Source organism: Melospiza melodia, chromosome 1 (genome assembly GCF_035770615.1).
Source record: "Melospiza melodia melodia isolate bMelMel2 chromosome 1, bMelMel2.pri, whole genome shotgun sequence".
Lineage (NCBI taxonomy): Eukaryota > Metazoa > Chordata > Aves > Passeriformes > Passerellidae > Melospiza > Melospiza melodia.
In genome coordinates, this window is record NC_086194.1 from 108,555,601 (window position 1) to 108,574,205 (window position 18,605).

The following is an 18,605-nucleotide window of genomic DNA, read 5'->3' on the forward strand; positions in this document are numbered from 1 at the left end:
AGCCACTGGGAAAGAAAGGACAAAAGAAAGTTAGTAACCTTCACTTTGAGGTTTTATTTTGTTTTGTTCTTTTTTTTTTTTTTTTTTTTTTTTTTTTTTTAGGTTTCTGCCTCAAATCAAAATTGGTTAATGAAGTCCTTCACTGTGAACAGTAGGTCAATTACTGTAAGGATGACATTTGTCTTTAATGAAGTGAATCTTATTGCAATTGCTCCTGCTCAAGGATATTCTAATAAATGAAGTCTTGCATCCTGATGAGTTTCAAGCATATTAGAAAATTGTGAATAAATAAAAAATCCAAAAATATTTTTTAATTATGCAGGGATTTTCCCCAAAGTGAATCCATCTCAGACAGGAAAGTGGCTTTAAATACCTGGTCATTTAAGAAGAACCATTTCCAAAGGGAGTATTAGAAAATTAATCTTTTGCAGATGCTACACTCATGGCATCAATTAATTAAAGAAGCTGGAAATCAGCGCAACTTTAGTACAGAAATAGCTAAAAAGCTATTAAAACACAAGCATCTTAAATAGAATATCTGATTATTTTTACTTCTGTTTATAACAGAGTAAATCCAAAATTGGACTTTGGGTTATAAAAACTTCCTGAAAAATAATCTTTTCTATCTGCACAATTAAGACTGTGAGATGAAACATACCTCAGGCAAAAGCCCCTTAGTTATTGTGAAGGATAAAATCACCACTGCGATAACTGGAGCTGTACTGATAAATCCCAGCAGAGTGCCTGAACCATCCAAGTTTCAAAGCAGAAAAGAACTGTGGTTTGACACCTGCCTATTCCATAGATATTTCAAAACCCATGTGACTTCACCTGAAAATAAAATGAGCCAAATCCAAATTCTTCAGATATTCTCCTTGCTAACCTACCAATCTCAGTTATCCTGTTCTCTGATTCTGATTTCTGCATTTAATACCAAGTCTGATCATCTCAGCTGAGTTAAATATCTCAGTGTTTTTTGGTGCAGTAGTTAATCCATCTTTGTGCAGCCATGCAAAAGTATCACCAACAACTACCACAGAATTAGACCTCAGCAACAAGCCAACTAAAGCTGTGAGAATGGGTGAAGTGCCTCTGAACTCATGTCCATAGGGCATAAATCCGAGCTGGCAAATCCAACCAGACTTCCATGTGAGTGGGAGGAGGCATGGTTAATTTGATTAGAAAGTGGCTAAGGTGCCCATTCCTGCTACCACTGCTAAAATAATAGTAGGTGAGGGCAAGAAATGAAGATGACACATTTGCAAACAATCTAAAAAGAAGCAGTCCTCAAATTTACCTGTTCCACAACCTTCCAATGCCTTTACAACAAGGGATGTGGGTTTTCTTATGACTGTTTTTCCAACAATAGAAAATTACTTGATGTCAACTTCTGTTTTTGAATGGCATGAACTGAGTTGGGTGGAGTAGGAAGGAGCCAGCCAAGAGGAAATTTGAGGCTTTTTTGTTTTTCCCTGTAAGCAGGTATGCGTTGACTGTACTGCTTCCAAAGGCGTATGCTGCAACTCAGCATTAATAATAGCTCACAAAAATGTGGCTAAACCTGTATAATACACAAGATGTAGTCATAGCACCTGGTAGGACAGCACCCATTATAGTGCAACCTCAAGATGTCTAAGTAGTAAGTCCTCTGCCCTCTGCAAGGCCACCACATTTACAACCTATTTGCTCCCAAATTCCTCTGTCTCAGAATGACCCTGTCTAATAAAGGCAGCAGAAATCAGGCTCATGGGATTTTCCAACGAAATATTTTTACTGGAAAATTCCATTTCTGAGAACTGAAATGGTCCTCCAAAATTTAACTCTAAAAGAACAGGGAAATAAGACTTCCTGAGAAGATACTCAGTGGGCTTTGGTGCTCCCCCATCTTGTAATGCCTGTGATTACTTGTGGGTTTTTCCGTCAGATTCCTGCACAGCCTTGCCACGTGGAGTGAAAAATAATCCCCAAGGTTTCTGCTGCAGAAACAAGGGGCTGGTAACCCTTAGGGTTTATCTTCACTGAACCTTAGCTTTAGACTGTGCAATACAGGGCTGGAAAGCCTCAAATCCCTGTTGATTCAGAGGTTTCCAGACTTATCTCACAGCTGGTCCCTCTTCTCATTGGCTCTTAAAAGCCATGTGGCAGCAATGGAAAGTGAACTTTCAAACTCGATTTTATTCCTAAATAAAATATTTTCATTTTTTTCTAAAACTTTTTTTGGCTGGTTTGGGTTTTTTGGTGGAGGGAGTTGGGGGTTTTTTGTGGGTTTTTGTTTGTTCGTTTGTTTTGTTCTGCCACTGTGGAACATTTAGAACTTTTTTTCCTCCATTTGTCCTCACTTGGTATCTCTGGATTCCCAACAAGAAGGAAAAGTATCATTTTCACTAGCTTTAATCAAAGTCCAAAAATATAAAGAAAGAAGGAAAAAACTCCCAAACCTGTAATATGATCCCCTACTTGGGAAAGCTGTGGAGCTTTCCATCCTAACAGTGGAATTGCATCATTGGTTAGAAAGAGCAACTCTCAGAATGGTTTTGCATTGAAAATACAGATGAACAGCAGAGTTATGGCCTTTGTCATCATAATCAGAAAACAAAGAGTTGATTCTGTTATTTACATAAGATAAAGATTTTTATTTCCCTGCTTTTCATTTAAGTTTTTTTTTTTGAATCTTGGGCAGTGAATAAAGAAACTAGTTGAGAGTTTCAGATGATGTGAAAAGAATGAAAACCCACACTTTTTAAAATTCATTGAAATGCTTTCATTAAACAAACTTAAATTGTGACCTTTTATTCAGATTCCCTAAAATTTTATTTTGAAATATTGTGGAGAACAAAAAAGTTGTCTGTGATACACTTTGGTCTGGTGTCCTAAGAAAATAAGGATTACATTACAATTCTCTCAGTGTGTCTCTGCTTGCCTGTCCTCCTTCTCTCTTCCCACACCCCCAAAAGGTTTTGAATCTAGTTTTGATGAAATGTGTCAGAATGTTCTACAATTCTTACAGTCTCAGAAAAGTAGGCTTGAGAGCGAAGCTGGAAAAGAAACACTATTAATAGACCATTAGGGGTACAAGAACAAATATAAATCTTATTAAACATGGGAGAATTTGCACCAGAATTTCTCATTATAGTCCCACCACTTACAAATCAGCTCATTAACAGTGTTGGGGAATTCAGGTTCTCAGTGTGATGGTCTTCTGGCTGAACGCATAAGGAGAACCCAAAAGTTTTAAAGAAACAGCAAAATAGAGACAAGGATAATGCTCTGAAGAAACACTGGGGAAGACAAATATTCAGGAATTGCCTTCAACTAGGAATGGTCTAAAAGGATGTTTCTTCCCACATTTGATCACAGAGAAAAAAAAGAAAAGAAGGGTCCAAACTATTGAACTATTTGTCCAAACTATTGAATTATTGTTATTTAATCTAGAAATCTATTGAGGCTGAATGATCTGTGAGAATTATGAAGAAGTTTGAATTGCAAAAAGGCAGGCCCTGAAAGAGAAGAAAAAGCCTCCCCATCACACAGAACATTGCTCCCTGACAGTGATGGAGATCTAGGCTGAAAAGAACAAACAGGTGCCTTCAAGGAAGTCTTCAGAGATAGAACACTGAACCCATTTAATAATTTTTTACAATGTATTAAGACTGTGAATAGAAGAATCCATCATGTTTTGAAAAAACTCTTCACAGGTTATTAGTTAATCACTTATATACCTTCCATAGGAGCAGCCTTAAACTTCCAAGTGCAGCTGGGCAGGGGAGGTGTGGCAATACTGGGATCCCACTAGGAGTGGTGGCACTAGGGGCTCATACAGCCCAAGGCAGAGGAAGAATGAAGATCACACTTAAGAAGGGTTCAAAGTAGGGTTTGAAAAAACCAGGTTACACTGCACGCCTGAGGGAAACGTGGTGTAAAGTCCAAAGCCATTTAAAAAGAAAAAAACCCCAAAATTGGAAAAATAGCCTTTGAATGATTGACAGAGGAAACAAGATTATTTTTGGAGCAGCTCCCGGTGAGTTCCCATCTCACAGTTTTCTCTTCGAAACAAAACTCTCCACTCCAAGTAGTTCATAGCCAGGTTTGCTGCCTGGGTGCACAAGTCAGAGGGACTGGGGGCACTACAGAGCCAGGTGACAGCGAGATTGCCTGAGCAAGGCAACAAAACCAGCCAGGCTCTATCGAGTGCTCTGTAGCAATTGCCCCATGACAGTAATCCCTCATAGTAAGCAAAAGCAGGATTAACTGGTCTGCAATTACCAGAAGGGTTAATTCCCTCCTTTTAACATAAACATAGATCTAAAATGAGATTATATTACATCAGAAACAAGGCAAAGTTTGAGGATATTTGTTGAAAATTGGCCTAATGACTCTTTTATCATTGTAATTCACACCTTTCACCTTGTTAATATCCAGCAATTGCAAATTGGCATACTACCAGAAAATGAAAGTAGTACCTTTCACTTGTCCTGTTTGCTTTATCTCCTCTTTCCCCTTCTTTCTTAGGTACTTTTCAGACACGATGGACTTCCTTTTAAAAGCTGCTAGTCATTTCCAATTTGTGACCACTGTACAGCCAGCTGCCTGTTTGTTTTTATAACAAGAACCTTTTTTTCTTTTTTTTTTTTTTTTGCTAAGCTAATGATATCAAAGTACCTCTGCAGCCCTGTGCATTTTACAGTCCCTGGCTGACAGCAGATTACACCAAAAGAAATCAAAATTCCTTAGCATGTTTTACACCCACCCAGGATGCATGGCTCCAAGGAATTTTGTTGAAGGCAAGGAAGAAACTCAAGAGGACAATTTCTGGATGTACTAGGCATTATCTAAGCTTTTTTAAAGCTGGCACAGAATAGGTGCTTTGTAGAGACTCAGAAGGGAGCCCAAGCCATGAACTGGTCTGCCCACATGTGGAACACCACAGAAGGGGTCTCCAGCCATGAGCACCGGCACTGTGGGGCGGGGAGAGCACATGGTGGGCACTAGGCATGGCACTGCAGGGATGAAACCCCGGAGAGGTGAGGAAAAAAAGCAGCTCAGGCTGTTTTGAGGGTGGTATTGCTGAGCTGGGCTGGGCCCCAGCTGTCTGCCTCGCCTGGACCCCTCCCACAGCAGACAACTCAGAGCTCTGTGGAAGCTGTTATCATCTGCCACCATGAATTACTCCTCCCTTTAGTCCTCCAGCAGCTGTCTTGTGGCTCAGATTCAGGAAAATCACTACACCCATCTTGGACACAGTAGACAGATCTTCCAGTGGCACTAGAAGCAAGGAAGGAATTTGCCATGCCCTTATAAAGACAAATTTTCCATGTACCCAGAATGACATGGACTGCAGGGTTAGGAATTGCCCTGTTTCAGTTAGTACAGGCAGGCTGTGCTGCCACTGTGCCCTGAGGGTAATGGTGACATCTCCTAAACTGATATATCTTTACATTCTATAGTTTGTTATTTATTAAGTATTCCTTTCCAGAAGAATCATCAGTACTAACCACACTAGAGGGGAGAGGAGTCCCCTTTGCCAGGAATCTTTTCCTCTCAAGATTCCAGTTTAATGAATCAGATTTCTGTTTAACTCATTTTTTCTGGCACAAAATACAGCAGATTCATTCCAGCAGACAAGTAACAGCAGAAAAGGATGCAAGCATTTTCAGGGGGCAGTAAGCTAGCATATGAAGGGAAGAAGTTAGTATAACAGTCCAATTCGATAGCTGTCTTTTCTTCAAGCACACAGAACTTGCCAAGTAGATGCTCTCTGCTGTCAGCTTTTAGCTTTTTTTTCTCTCCCTTATCACTCTGGTAGGAAGCAACACTCATGTTTTGTAAACACCTGCTCCCCAGTTTAGCAAAGAACTGTGGCTATGGGGGCAGCAGGAAGAATTTGCAAGAGCTTTGTTACAGCGATGACAAGCTCTCAGTGGATATAGGGGCATGCTTGATTCACACAACATCTGACAGACCTGTTTTCCAAGGTTTGGTGTAAATGTTAAAAAAATATGTGGTATGAAAATACCAGATTGTGAGGCTGAGGTTAAAACACAGCCTTGCCTTTCCACTGAGAGCCTGAGGTGCATGCTGTTGGCTTACTCATCACAGTAACCAGTCTGGCGCATCTTTCCAGGTTTTCAATATTAGATTATCTGAGGATATAAAATCCAATTGGGAGAATGAGTCAGCTGATAGATTATTGCCTACTATAGAAAAAGCACAGGAACGTCATTATATTTGCCTACAAAGAACCACATGTACCTATGAGGTTGTAAAGATGATAAGCATGAACTTGATTACTGCTAATATGCTCTGCTTCATGTCACAGATATTTCTTTTATATAATTTTTGTTAATATCCTAGAGTTGATAAAATGCTTCAGAAAAATTAAACTGATGAATACTGTTTCACTGGTCTCATTAAAAATACAAACAATAATGCCACAATAGCAATAAAAGTTATTGTTAAAAAAAGCAAACAGTTCCAGCTTAATGGTATCAAATACAATTAAGAAAATGGCATATTAACTCCAATGTTAATAGGAGTCTAGTTTATATGGCTAAAATTCTTTTTTTCTATTATGGACGCCACACCTGAAAATTAATATTTCACTTTACATACATATGTTACATATTATCAGCTAGAAATGGGATAGATTGCAGCCTGGCAGTCGCTGCTGCTATAACTTTACGTGGCAGAAAAAAAAAAAACAACAGTAGAAAGGCAGAAATGGTGGTGGTATTCAATCAATTGTCCCTCTGGAAGCTGGAAACAGTTGTCCATTCTGCCACTGGGAGCCTGTGCATTCTCCCACTCTTTTCCTGACATGCCTGCAGTATAGCAACTTGACGGCTCCCCACAGGTCTTCCCTCAGGTCTGGTCTGACCAAGGGAACAGATGTGGTGGCCTCACTTTGCACTCTGCAAGGAGCCTTCTTCTGCATGCTGTCCTGTGGGGCAGGGAGCTCAAGCTACAGGAAGTCATTCAAGAAGACACATCAGGAGAAACCTGCTCACCTTTCTCCTGATGTGGCCAGAGTACTTTAGCTATAAATACCATATTACCAGTGGGGCTCTTCAGGGAGAGCTGGAGGGAATCACAGCAGCAAGGTGGTCTGAGTAAAACTGCAGGGCTGATGCGAGGTGTTACCTGAGTTTCTCCAGGTAACAAAGACCCTGTTTCCACAGAGATTTCGATTGAGCCCTCACAGCCTTCGTCTGAGTCCACAGGCAGTGAGACTTGCACTTCCCCACCAGGAGCATTTTGAGCATTTTGGAGGTAAAAGCCATCTGTGGAAGACTGACTCTGACTGGAAACCTAGTGCTCATTAAAGCCAATGGGTCCCTCCCACAGGAAGTGGTCCTTCAGGAACAGGCTGCTCTACTGTGGGTCCCCCATGGGTCACAAGTCCTGACAGCAACCCTGCTCCCATGTAGACTCCTCTCGCCACAGCAGGTCCTGTCAAGATCCTGCTCCAGCCTGGACTCCCCATGGGGAGTACCTCCAGGTACCTCCACCTGCTCTGGTGTGGGCTCCTCCATCGCTCCAGGTTGATTTCTGCTCCACTGTGCTCCTCCATGAGCTGCAGAAGCACAGTTGCCTCATCATGGTCTGCACCACAGCTTGCAGGGGAACCACAGCTCCAGTGCCTGGAGCACCTCCTGCCCCTCCATATCCACTGACCTTGGGTCTGCAGGGCTGTTCGGCTCACATATTCCCACTCCTCTCCCGGGCTACAGTTGCTTTTGTACAGTAAGTTTTCCCCCTTCTTAAATATGCCATCCCAGAAGTCCTGCCATTGCTGCTGCCAGGCTCAGCCTTGGCCAGCAGTGGGTCCGTTTTGGAGCCCCCTGGCACTGGCTCCATCAAACATGGGGACATTTTCTATCAACTTCTCACAGAATCCATGCCTGTGGCCTCTTCTCAGGCTACCAAGACGTCACCCTGCAAACCCAATACAACATTCCACCCTTCTGGCCTCCCTGAGGAGAGGCTGGTTATCAGTCCTCATCTAAGGTCTTCTCCTCTCATGGCCAGAGGGCAGAGCCCTCAGTGATCACCAGCAAGGGGAAGCTGATATTGCACAGAAAGAAAAAAACTAAAGTGGAAGCAGCGAGGAAAAACAACTAACTGTGATACTGTGATGTGGAAGGAAGACAACTTACCTGAGCCCTCCTACAACATGCGAAGCCACAGGCCAAATCCAAAATGGCAGAGCAGATCCATGATTTCCATAGGCTTTTCTGTCACAGAAGCCATGACTACTAGCTGTTGGAAAAGACTTAATGGTCAATAGCTTCCTGCCATCTCAGATAGTTACAAACCAAGAGGGATGCAGGTGCTGCCAGCCTGTCCTGTGTCATGGCCATGGTGGCTGTCACATGGCATGCCTGGGGAATGCCACATTTCCAGAGAAACAACGGTCCCTCACTGCTCCTGAGGGTGATCTCCATGGATAGAACAACACCTTCCTACAGCAATATACTTTTTTCTTCCCCCTGGATAATTTCTCTCCAGTGAAGCCTAGCAAAATTTCCCAGTATTGCTTTCTCTGAGCATGAGCTGCTTGTAGGATGGTTGACTAGCCCCTACCTGCAGGGAAGGCAGGGAGGAAAAGGCATGCTCTCTTTAATTTAATAATGAAAATAAAATTTAACAAAAATGAAAATATTCTTCATGAAATGTGGTTCTTTCTTTGTTTTCAATAAAGAAGAAAAATGCAAGAAAGAATACTGTCCCAAATAGTTCTGATAAACATCAAAACTTCCACTTGAAGAAAAAGAGTTGCTGGAAAACATTTCTGAGGCCAGAGAGAATTCTGTATTTATTAACAAGCAAAGTTCAAAAGATTAATCATACAGAGTCTTTGATATTTTATCATGCAAAAGAATAATCTTGATAAGAAAAATGTTTTGGCAAGAGCACCCTCACTGTTGAACATATGATGGTTACTCTGGAAGAGGGAACAAGATCTAACTTGTTGAAATGGCACTGTAAATGCAGAAGAAAAGCAGGTTTTGCTGAACACTGGTTCTAGACACTTATGTTGGGTTTTGTCCAATGTCTTGGACTACCTCTCACACAGCACCGGTGGGAGAATGAAAATAGAAAAGCCATCTCCTTCATGCCATTTATTTTTCCTCTTTCTCATTCCTGCTGGTTTTATCATTGGTAAAGGATTCTCTAGGAGGCTCATAAGGCCATTTGTCTCTGAATCACAGAGAACAACAGGCAGCTCAGTGAAAAGCCACACTGGGGGAAAAGAAATCCAAACCACAAGCCATCAAGGTGAGTTAGTATTTCCGCCCCTGGTTTTGCAAGGGATTAACTATTAATAAAGATTTAACTAATCCCTGCTTTGCCTGTACAGCTGAAATATTAATAAAGGCCATACATCTTGTAGATCTGTTGTATTTCCTCCATGGCAAGTCTGCAACAGTGAATATAGCTCCAGGCTGTTTCTGTATTACTGAAACTCACATCATTGTGCTTTTCTGACCCTTTTCCCCCATCATCATTAAAAATAAAAAGGAAAAAGTGTTTTCTTCCACTCAGACTCTGCTGTCACTCTCCATTCCCACCATATGTTATTTTCCTTCTCATTATCTCAGGCACAACAGTAAAAGTACAGAATGAAGCACAGACAAAAAGCCTGGAGCTACCTTAGAATGCCTGATGTCACAAGAATTACCTAACTAGCAGCTTCCCTTTGCAATCAGAGTTGATGTGATACCACGGCTGGAAGCCTGTAAAGTGCTTTTAGTTCTGACTTTACTTCTGCCTCTCTCTTGTTTACAAATTTTTTGGCATCTCTAGAAGTTTATTTTCTTTACTTTGATTTCACAAATATTCTTATTCGTGATTTAGGTTGCATGAATGTCTGAGGTTTCTAGAGCAGACTAAATCTTGGTCTTCAGGACAACCCACAACTTCTAGCTCTATACTAAAAGCCTTTTGCCACAACCTGTAAAACATGCACCACTATGGAAAATATTTATTGATAGCCTTTTTTCCTCTCCTGGTTAGGAGGTACCTCAAACTTCAGGACAACTTAATTTCTAGCCTCATAAATTCCCCTAGTGCTATGAGCTGTACCCCAGGTTCATCCCTGTGTCTCCTCAGGGTGGGAGGAAGGGCAGGGAAGGTGGGCATCCATTGCCTTCCTAAAAACACCAAAGGAGGTGCAGGGACTCCAGTCACAGAGGTCTTGGAAATGGGCCAGCTACTGTGTGTGGAAGCCAAGGGAAATGCAGATGGCAGTCTCAGTATTTTGAGCTGTTGTGATCTCATATTATGACACCAAATTAAAAAAAAAAAAAAAAAGAAAATTAACTACATCAGATTTGACCTTTTCCAATTCCAGACAAAACATTATCAAGGACACTTTTGGCTTTCATCTCTCTTCAATTAATATGTATCTCCCTAGCAAATATTTTATGAATCCCATTGGTTTCTGTGCAGCAAAAACAAATGTTGAAAGAAACCAATCTGAAGGAAATGGTTTGGCTTTTGGAGTGTTGGGCCTTTTTGGGTTTTTTTTTACCCCTTTTCCTTTTTTAAAATTTGTTTTTTGATCTCTACTTTATTCTTTTGTCCTGAAATTACAAAATTGGTTCCGAACTTTGAACACAATTGTTTATGACAATAAATCAGTTGACTTCACTGTTTCAGTGCCATCCAAAATGACTTTTGAATCTGGAGAAAAATAATTTTTCAGAGGAGAAAGGGAGCAATGGACATTTCCCAGGCTTTTTTGACCTTCTGAGCAAGAATTGGAACTTGCCTAGTGGTTTAGATGCTAATCTATCTACCCAGTGTGTGGGTGTGCTCTGAGTCACAGCCAACATGTGCAGTCACTTCTAAAACAGGGCTTCCTAAATATTTTTGTAAGGGTAGCTTTTGTTTAACTTTCATTTGGCAGAGTCCCACATTGGGAACAGTCAAAAGCTCAGGAAGGACCATATGTTGCATGTAGAGCTGCTAAGGACAAATTTGAAAGTTTTCAAATCTTTTTCTCTCAAATTGAAGAAAAGACTCACCCTTCTCCCTAACATGATTCAGATATTGCGTTTTTCTCACCCACTTGCCAGAAAACCACATCTGTCAGACTTCAAGTGTGCAACAACTGTCTGCCCACAGTGAAGATAAATGTCTTTTTGTCTGGGTTTTTGTTATTGTTGTTGCTGGGGGGGTTCATTTGTTTTGATGTTTGGTGGTTTTTTTTACTGTTTTGTTTCATTTTGGGGTTTTTTTTGTGCGTGCGTGTGCTTGTTGCATTTATTTTTTTAACCCATGTCCAGCTCCCAAAACTCAAGGGGCATTCTGCTGAGGATGTTCCAGGCTGCTGTAACCCTGTAAGTCTGAGCAAAGAGGATACAGTGGCCATACAGGCAGCGGGTACTGCAGACATTTCTGCAAGAAGTGTTTTTTGGATATTTTTCTCCCTGTTACATAACTGGGAATGGGGGTAATGAACATGTTTCAGTCAAAGCATCAGAGGTGTTACAAATTGCTTTCTCTCTAGGAGGCCCTGTTATTAACCCAGTTACTCCTAGTAATAATACCTGCTGCTCTGCAAATAAACCTGGAAAATGCACTGGGGCCAGATTCAATAAAGGGCTTTGGTGACTCAGAATAAGTTGGTGCAATACCCCGTATTTAAGATCTCAGGCCTTTGAGCAGAGTCTGAATCCTGAGCAATAGATCTATAAAGTGCACAAAGAGTGTTAGGAGCTAGCAATAACAACCCCAAGGAGCTTAGCATGTACCTGCACAGACCTAGCCAATAAAGCTGGCTGGGTGGGGAGAGAAACCTTAAAACCTACCTGTCAGACCTGCAAGGAGATACTAGCATCTGTTTGGGATCTGCAAACTGGATCCCTTCCAAAATATAACTTTTTGGGCTTTTCTGCCCCCTTTATTTATTTTCCTTTTCTTTTTCTTCTTCCCTTCAGAGAACTGTATAGGCCTTAAGCTTTTTGATGTTCCCTCTTTGCCACAGTTTCCACACAACCGCAGCAGACCCTTCTGCTCAAGCAGTGACCTGGGAATTGGATATCCTGAGTTTGGCTCCTCGCTTTGGCTGCACAGTGTGCGTGGGAAGGGGGCTGCAGTTCCTGCCCACCCTCCTTCCCTCCAAGCTTATGCCTTTAGCAGCTCTAAAGTAGGTCAGGCTGAGTGGGCTGGAGGGATGTGCTCCTCATCCTCCATCTGCAACTGTGCAGGAAACATTTCAAAAAACACTACTCCATTAAGAGAAGGAGCATATTAGGCAACTGAGTCAGGTTTCCTCATGCTCAGGACACTCACCTGGCTTGAGGGCATCCAGCCTTCTGGCCCTTGTCTCTGCTTGGTTTTCTGTGTTTTATCCACTGGTGGTTGAATGTGAATGACAAGAAAAAAGTCCCAGCAGGGAAAGTAAAACTCAGGCCTGTCCAGCTCCGCTTGAAATGAATAACCAGAACCAGGCTGGTGGCATGGTAGAAGTGGGACTGCCTGTTGCCAGAATAGCCTCTCTGCTGCTGGCATGGCTGTGTCTCAAGAGGCTGAAAAGATCTCAACATTCTCTGTTCACATAGGGAATGAAAATCTCCAAGCCCTCTGAAGTAAATACTCAGTCTACAAAGAAGTGCTTGGGCAAGAACAGGAATTCTGAATTTTGGCAGCAAAAAGCAAGAGTCACTGTACATAATAAGGTGAGAAATATGTCCCTGAAAGCTGAGTATGGTTAGAACACATTTGTGGGACCAATTGTCCCTACAATAGGCTTAGTTAGAGGTATGTACAAAGTGACACTTGAATTACCCGCTCAACCCCACTAAGACTGGGACATCTCAGGATATAAACAGACATACAGCTTCAAGATCTTGGAAAACTGAAGAGTAAAAAAGCTTTTAATCACCAGCAGCTTTGTTGGGATTTTAGTCTTAAATGTCTCAGCTAGGTCAAGTCCCAGGTCAGAAAATCTGATGTGGATTTGACACCTTGCTCCTTTTAAATGAGCAGCAAAGGACAGTCTCCTGCAGACTGCAGTGCTCCAAATCCCATCACTCTGGAAGGAAACACTGCAAAATTTTGTTCTCATTCACGTCATTACAACTTTGACAGCATAACTGGGCCAAAAATATGATAGCAGGATTGCTTTGTGGGGTTGTTTGTTTTGGTTTCTTATTATTCATAGGCAAAGTTATGCTATGGTATGGTGAGAAATACAAGTAGACACCCCAGTACCAATAGCTTTGTGTGGCCAGTGCAGTAGAATGTCTACCCCTTGGGAACCCAGTAACGCAAAAGTGATGAAGATACTTGCAGATGTGATTGAAGAAAAAAACCTTAAGAGAGCCAGAAACCTTCCTGGACCCAGGACTAGATGTGTGGGCCATAGATGTGTGTATGATGCCTTTGAGATGTGACATGTACCCCAAGTGATACTGCAAATATATTCTGAGTCCATTTTAAACTTCTGTCAGCTGTTTTCTCCCTGAACATTGTTTCTCTTTCTGGCAGAGTTAGCTCCCAGTGTCCCCCAGAGCCCATCTCCCTGCACGGGGAGCTGCACGCCTCCAGCTCTGGTGGCGTTCCCACCCGCGTTACCACAGCAGCACAAACAGCCAAACATTCAACACAAGGATCCTGTGTGGGCAAAGTCCCTGCATCCTCCGGGCTCCTGAGCAGCCTTTATGCAGCTGCCAGGCCCCTGGAGGAGCCTGCAGAGTTTGGGTGTTTGCTCCATCCACTTTTCCAGCTAAGCCTGGCATTTTTCTGGGACATATAAAATAACCTGTGCAGAATGAGTTTTGATGTTTGTCGTTATACCAACGTTATGCAGAGAAGATTTTTAGAAGATTTTTAGCCATTCTATTCAGGAAGAACATAACTTAAGCTGTTTCCCCAAAAATACTTCTCTGTAACCTTTGACAGGCACATCTGTCCATCTTATATGTCTGCCTGGGCTCCACCCTTGCATTGCATAAGCCCTTCTTCCAAAGATAATTCAGCACACAGGAATTCACATGGAAGTATCTTTCAATGTGGCTCTGAGTGGAGAAGCATGTGAATAGCATGTGTGTTGCTTTTGGCTTGTTTTCAGTTTATTTTCACTTCCTTTGGACATATCTGATCTTCAGAAATTAAGGAGTGATACAGACTTCATTTCCTATTAGCTGACTACAGCTATAGATTGGATTGACATAAACTGATGTGTTAGTTTGGCGAGATATCAAAAAATCAGCCAGAAAAGCTGACAGGCAGCACAGTTCCCTGGAAAACAGATTTCCTTAAATAAAACTTTTGTTTTGACAGTATGACAGCTCTGTTCAAGAACTCTATCTGTATTAGAACAGTATATTTTGATTTCTCCAAGACATGCAATTTAACTGTACATGGCTTTTTAATTCAAAATGTGCATTTACTGGAACTTACAATGAGTGTGTTAGATAGATTAGAAATTGATTCCCTGTTAGGTTTTAAAAAGGTAGCTGTTCATCAGGAGATAGCTAGGGCTGTTTTTCTTGTGATCCACCTGAGACCAGTTCTTAGTCTGACATGATTTAATATGTTAATCCACAATTCAAACAAAAGAAAAGAAGTCTTTACAGGCACATTCGAGAAGTGATTTAAAAAAGTGATACTACTAACAGGGAATCACCCTGCTTTGAGGATGATCATTAATTTAAGAATCTTAGTCTAAAAAAATGACTTCTAACATGATCAAACAAAACATTTAGATTTGAAAAGGAAAAAAATGAAAAAATTAGACTGAGAATGAGGAAGTGTCTGGGAAAACTGTTTCAAATAAAGACTTTTTAAATACTCCTTCTAGGCAACCACCATATTTTTGTCTTCTCAAGACAGAGAGAGAACAGATATTTCCCACATCTTCTCATCAGCACACACATAACACCACAGTGCTGCTCTTAGACAGCAAGAATGAAATATATTAATTGTACAATATTTTTTCAAATCTGAAATCTAAGTAAGCCATCCTGAAAGTGTGTTTGACATTTCATGGCTGAGAAACAGTGGTCAAAAAACAAGCAAATGAACAAAAAACCCCTGATCTTCTCTACAAGCATAATTTGTGGTTGAAATATCTTTGTTTGCTTCTAAGAGAAAGTTGATTTGCTTTTAGAATAATTGAGAAAACTAAAGCACAAGCACAAATGTGTTGGGGTTTTTTTGCGGGTTTTTTGTTTGCTTGTTGGTGAGTTATTGTTTGTTTTGATTTAGGGTTTTGTTTGTTTTTTTGTTTGGTTGGCTGGCTGTTTTTTGGGTTTTTAATAAATGCTTAGACCAGTCTATTTTTGTCATATGCTCTTCTAGAGTTAATAAATTAATAAATAAATAAATCTATATTTGGGCTTTGGGAATGTACAAATATTACCTAAAGAAGCAGCCTAACATAAGATATTCAAAATACACAAAAGATATGAAACTATTATTGAAAAAGATAATAATGCAAAGGGAGAAGTGCAAAAAAACAGCTTCTGTCATTTTCCTTAGAAATTTACATTTGCAAGCAGCTGTTTAGGAATACTGTGTGACTATGTCACATAGTTTAGAAATCTGTTCATCCTATTCTGGGAACAACAACATATTTGGTACACTTTTTTCTTTCTAAGAGGAATAAAATCCATTGTAATGGCTAATTTACTATTTTTTCCTTTGAAAGCTGCCTCTGCCTAGGGAATTTCTAATGACTTCAACAGAGTTTGCTCCAAATACCTCACGAAATAAGGCTACAGACCACAGAAAATCCTAGCTCATATTCCCTTCAAGGGAAGACAAAATATTCACCTGTGGACTGATTAACATGACACTACAGCACTAGACCCTCACACTTCTATGGAAAACATGCCATGTGACTAACTACATTGACTTTTCAATGTTCTAACCATTCTGGTTTGTCTTAGAGGTCGAAAACCCCAAAATCTTAGTTTTCCCTTGCAAGACTTTTAGGGAGACAAATGGCATTAAGCAGAAGACGCATGGAAATGCATCATTACAGACAGCCAGACCTTTGGTTCAGGTATAAAGTTTTGAGTTTCTTGTTGACTTCACATAGCAACAGGTAGAAAACCAACAGCTCCTAACAAGTAGGTCCAGACTTCCAAAGACATACCATGCTGAGCAGAAAGAATTTCTTGAAAGACTCAGTTTTTTATTTAAAAGCTTACATCTCCAGCAGTTGGACCTCTTGGATCAATCCAAGACATCACTTAGCTTTGAGCTGAAAAGCATCACCCACTGAGACATAATTTGACCCTTTACAGCTGGAATGGACCCATTCAGTGCTCCGTTTGTCTTTTCAACGTGTCAGACACACACCCTAGCTGGTGTGGGCAAGAGCTCAATGCTGTAAATGCAGCGGGGCTGGTCCTGCACATAGTCCTTTCCTGAGCCCATGGGGTAACCCTGTTGGCTTCAGGGGGGTCACTGCTGATTCACGGCACCACAAGGTGTAATTAGCGAACCCAGCTCATCCATCCTGAGCTATTACATGGTTTCCTTCCTCCTGTGGATTTAGTTCCTTTGGGCTTGATTTGATTTCTCTATGCAATTTTTTCAGCCCCTACAGCGCTGTGTGTCAGATTTCTGTGAATTTGACAGCTGAACTGAGACCGAGAAATCTCTCTCACACACGTGCAAATACAATGACACACAGTAAGAAGTTAAATTTCATACACAAAACTGAGCAATTTGAGAGGTTCAGTGACTTTTTGAGTTTTCCATAAAAGGCAATTGCATGACTTTAACCCACTATGACTCCCATTTTCTATTTAACATTAAAATGAACAACAGAAAAAAAAAATACAGTCAGTGAAACAAAAACAATCATTTATATTGCTGAGGTTGCAGCAAAGCTAAAAATAAAGTATTGTCATCCTGCTTTTTAAAAAACCTTTTAATAGGACACTAGGCAGCAGAAAGGAAAGTGTGGTTTGGTTGGGGTTTTTTAATAGCACAGATGTTTTAACTCCAGGTTTCATTTAAACTCTGTCACAGTCAGTTGGTTACGAGCTTCTAAGTCAGCTCAACAGGACACTGTGGTAAGGATGATTTTTATCTCTCTTGCCGTTTGCATACACATAGCAGGAAGTAGAAAACAAGACAAAAGTGAAAACGTCTCTCCACAGGTAAACTGCATTTTGCTGACATCCCTGTTCTATTCTGCTCCCAAAAATGAACACAAAGCCCTGTGCAAGGTGATAGTTTTACAAACAGAACAAAGACAATCCTTCAATCTGGAGTAAATTTTAAATAACCTCACCATGAAGCAAGCTAGGCCATTCAAAAAGCAACATTTCTTTAGTTGAAAGGGAGAAGGTTTTTTTGATTTTTTTCTCTTGCACTGGATTCTGTTCTGGCAGTGCACTGAAGCGGCTTCAGGACATACCAGTTCCATTTCTACATTTGCTTAATATTTTGTTCAGACATGTCCAGTCCACGCTTAGTTACCTGACTTTGTTGCAGTCAGCTACATTTCTACCTTTCTGTCATACTCATCTTTAGCATGCTGGAAATCTGACTTGGTTATTTCACTAGTCTTTTAAAACATTCTCAGGCATTTTAAAAGCCAATATGTAGAGATTTTATTTGGTTTATTGTCTGTATTATATTTTCTGCTAATAAAAATAAAATTTCTTGTTCACAAAGAGGTTCTGTGACAGTGTGCTTTCAGGAAGGAGGGATGGGTTTGGGTATATTCCCACTGTACCCTAATTTCAGCTGATATTGGGATAAAATATCAGAAATTGTGCTGATGTGTCAGGAAAAACAGGCATTGCATTGTTTAAAAAAGTTGATTTTTTTTTTAAAAAACTGTTGATTTTAATCACACCGTGTCTTTCTTGAAAATGCTTTCTTTGCACTCCAGTCTGCTTCTTAAGTAACTAAATCAAAGCTCATTGTTCATGTTCTCTACCACACAAGCAGCTCCACACCACAGCACTTTGCAAATACAAACAGAAAGTCAAAGATTAAAGCAAGTTTCTTCAAGAAGCTTTTATATCAGAGTTGTGCATACAAGCATCCTTTCTTTTGCTTGCAAGCACGCTAATCGCATTTCAATTGCATGCCTACAATATAAAGAAGTTAATAGCTTCCTTATTTCCTTCTTTCAGCATTTCCCCTCTACTCCCTCAGTCTTTTCAATTATACAACCTAGATAATTTCTTTCATTTCTTTCCTCCAGCCCCCTGTTTTCATTTCTTATACAAAATCATATTTGGTCACTTACACTTTTCTTGAGGATAAGCACACGATAGCAGCATCTCTTGCTCCACCATGGCGCTGTCTGTTGCAGAGGTCAGTGGTCCCTTGAATAGCGCTTTAAGAAAATATTTGGGAAAGCTGAGCTCACTCATGCAGGCTTCTGATCTTCTCCAACGCTCTTGGCTTCTCTGTGTGCTGTCACATGTTAGCCTCCCTCCCGAGAAACCTGTGAAACGGGTCTGGCAACACACAACTGGTGTGTCAGAGGAGTTTTAATTGATTCATTGCAACAGGTACCCACCCTCATTAAAAAAAAAAAGCTGTTGAAAGGAGTAGTCTCTTAGCGCCTCGTTTGAAATTACAGAACCTGCCCAGTGTCACAGCTGGTGCACTTTAAAGGGAAA

At 40.8% G+C, this 18,605-nt stretch overlaps 1 protein-coding gene across 2 annotated transcripts in view; it reads right to left on the reverse strand.

The window, feature by feature from the left end:
* The window catches only part of PTPN3 (protein tyrosine phosphatase non-receptor type 3), a 157,735-nt gene extending 139,336 nt beyond the window's left edge, over positions 1-18,399 (reverse strand). The window contains exon 1 of one of the 2 annotated variants that reach the window (XM_063163824.1): positions 18,227-18,399. In XM_063163824.1, the coding sequence (XP_063019894.1) occupies positions 18,227-18,353 (127 nt within the window). In that variant the 5' untranslated portion in view covers positions 18,354-18,399. Of the gene's footprint in view, positions 1-8,153; positions 8,173-18,226 lie in introns of those variants that run through there. The other variant, XM_063163834.1, reaches the window with a different exon arrangement.
* Positions 18,400-18,605: the final 206 nt, after the last annotated feature.